Below are 2,642 nucleotides of genomic sequence, written 5' to 3' on the forward strand. Positions count from 1 at the left end.
GAAGAACCCCCCACCGGTCAGCTCGCTCACCCCTGGGGGGCTGGTGCCAGCCCCTGCCCCCCACTCTGTCCAAGGGCGAGGGTCGCGGCAGGGATGGGTGGAAGGGGGCTCACCTGCGCCAAGCGCTGCTGGCTCTCGGGGTCCCCCGGCTTCGCCACCGCCTTGCGGGCCTCCTCAATGAGGTTGCCGGCCTTGTCCATCACGTCCCCGGCACACTCCAGCATGGCCGCCTGCGCCGAAGGATCCTCGGTGTTGGCCGCAACTCCCCGTGCCGCCTGGCTCAGGGAGCGGAGCGCATGCGCCACATCTCGGGCTGCGAGCCCTGTGGGAAGACAGAGGACAGAAAGAGAGTGCCCAGCCCCCCCTCACCCCCGGGTGCTTTCCCCACAAGGCCAGGTGCAAAGGAACAGCAGGAGGAGGAGGAGATTTATACCCCCCCCTTCACTACCCAAAAGGAGTCTCATATCGGCTTACAATCTCCTTCCCCTTCCCCTCCCCACAACAGACACCCTGTGAGGGAGGTGGGGCTGAGAGAGCTCTCCCTTGAGGACTGCTCCTGAGAGAACAGCTTTCAGAGAACTTGTGACTGACCCAAGGTCACCCAGCTGGCTGCATGTGGAGGAGTGGGGAATCAGACCCGGTTCTCCCAGATTAGAGGCCACGCACCAAACTGGCTCTCCTAGGAGGAGGCAGGTAAGGCAGACAGAAGCTGAATTTGGCTGCCAGGAAGCAACCTGCTCCTAGGCCGGGGGGGGGGGGGGGGGGGCCCCCAAAAACCCTGTGGGGGGTTTAAGGGGGGGGGGGGGCGGGGGAAAAAACCGCACAATGCAGGGAATTCACAAGTACCTCCCCCACCCCACCCCCACCACCAGGTCCCCGGGCGTGTCGGAAAGGGCCACGAGAACGAAGCCCTGATGACGCAACCCTTCCGGGCCCCACTCTCGTGATCTGCCGGAGTCCACAGAATCGGCATGGCTGCCAGGTGGGGCCAATGTCTGGCCCCTGCTGGAAAACCTCCCGAGGAGGAGACAGCCTGGACGGTGGCGCTGCTGTCAGCTGTGGCCAGCGGGTGAGGGGAGAGGCCGGTGGGCGGCTGGGGTGGCTGCTGGGAACTCGAGAGAGGACCGGTACCTGTGTAGTTCTCGTTGCCCTGGGCAACCTCTCCCAACAGCTGGGCAATGGCGGAGCTCACGGCCTTGGTGCTGTTCCCCAGGTCCTGGGCGCTCTTCTCCATCTGCAGCAGAAGCAGAGCCCGTGGAAGACACGCCCCCCCCCCGCGCACTCCCAGGGAGCTCTGCGGAGGCCCCTCCCTCACCTCCACACCCCTGGCACTCCACACCCCCACGGACACGCACTGACGCATCCCACCTGCCAGTTCCGTAAAACCCACTCCACCACCACCCCCCACGCCCAACCTGGACCCCAGGCCTCCCTCACCGTCTCTCCCGGCAGCGGCTTCAGCTTGCCCTCCTGCGCAGCGGCCTTGGCCTCCTGCAGGTCTTGCTCCAGGCTCTGCACCAGGCTGAGGGCGGAATCGATCTCCAGGGGTCCGCAGGCCTCCTGGGCCTGACGAGGAGAAGAGAGAGATGCCATGGCTGCAGCCCGGCGGCAGCGCACCCCCCCACACACACACTCCCAAGCGCCCCTTCCTCCCGTGCGCCCACGGCCACATGGCGGCTGTACCTTCTGCGCTGCGGTGCGGAGCTCTGCCAGAGCTGCTGCCAGGTTCTTGGCGCACTGGCTAAGCTGCATGGCGGACGCCTGGTCCGAGATGGTGGGCACGGTGGCCTTGGCCGCAGCAACCATCTTCCCGCCGGGCTACAAAGTGGACAGAGACAGCTGCGGTGGCAGAGCCGGGCATCCAGCCGGGAGCCACACACCGCCCAGCTCCACACCTGGGGCATCTCCTGACCTGCAAGAAGTTCTGGCTGGCAGCGATGAGCGACAGCTGGGCGCTGGGGCTGTCGGGCTGGGCCTGGCTGCCGCGCACACCCTGCACCAGCATCGGGATCTGGTCGGCCACCCCCTGCAACCAGACGGGAGGAGAGCGCGGCTAGAGAGAGAGAGCCATCCCTCCCAGGGGCCCTCCTCGGGAAACGGGGCCGAGGACCACGGCCTCACAGCCAGACTCGGCCAGGAAGCCTGTCACAGGACCCCCTGGCGGAGCCACCGCCCCACAGCCAAGCCAACCCCTCGGGGGCTGCTGCAATTATGCCCTGCCCTCAGGTGGAGGGGGCCTTGGCCCCCTCGGCCGAGTTTGTCCGGCCCTCCAGCGCAGCCGGCTGGCCGCTGCGTGAGACAGGACATGCTGGACTGGACGGACCCCCCCCCCCCCGGCCTGGGCCCTCTCTCAAAGGTTATTCGGGGGGGGAGGGCCGGGAGGACGCCTGCTCCTCCCCGCCCTCGGCCGCTTGCTTGCCTTGCAGCTCTGCACCAGCTGCTGCTGAGCAGAAGGGTTCTTGTTGGCCGTCGCCGCGTGCTGCGCAGCCGCAATGGTCTGGGTGGCCGCAGCGGCTGCTTGCTTCGCTGCATGCTGGGGAGAGAGACAGCGGAGAGAGAAAGGGTGAGGGCCAGTGGGACCCCTTGCTGGAGACCCCCCTCCCTACCCCCCCCCCACCGGTGGCCGCAGCTCAGGGGAAAGG

The 2,642-nt window shown here is 67.4% G+C and overlaps 1 protein-coding gene across 1 annotated transcript in view; it reads right to left on the minus strand.

The window, feature by feature from the left end:
- The window catches only part of LOC107120248 (talin-1-like), a 50,244-nt gene that overhangs the window by 27,363 nt on the left and 20,239 nt on the right, over positions 1-2,642 (minus strand). The window contains 6 exon segments of the mRNA XM_015422896.1: positions 38-322; positions 1,132-1,234; positions 1,438-1,566; positions 1,684-1,818; positions 1,913-2,026; positions 2,420-2,533. Coding sequence (XP_015278382.1) covers positions 38-322; positions 1,132-1,234; positions 1,438-1,566; positions 1,684-1,818; positions 1,913-2,026; positions 2,420-2,533 — 880 coding nt within the window.

The sequence above is a fragment of the Gekko japonicus genome, unplaced genomic scaffold (genome assembly GCF_001447785.1).
Source record: "Gekko japonicus isolate JY-2015 unplaced genomic scaffold, Gekko_japonicus_V1.1 scaffold49, whole genome shotgun sequence".
NCBI lineage: Eukaryota > Metazoa > Chordata > Lepidosauria > Squamata > Gekkonidae > Gekko > Gekko japonicus.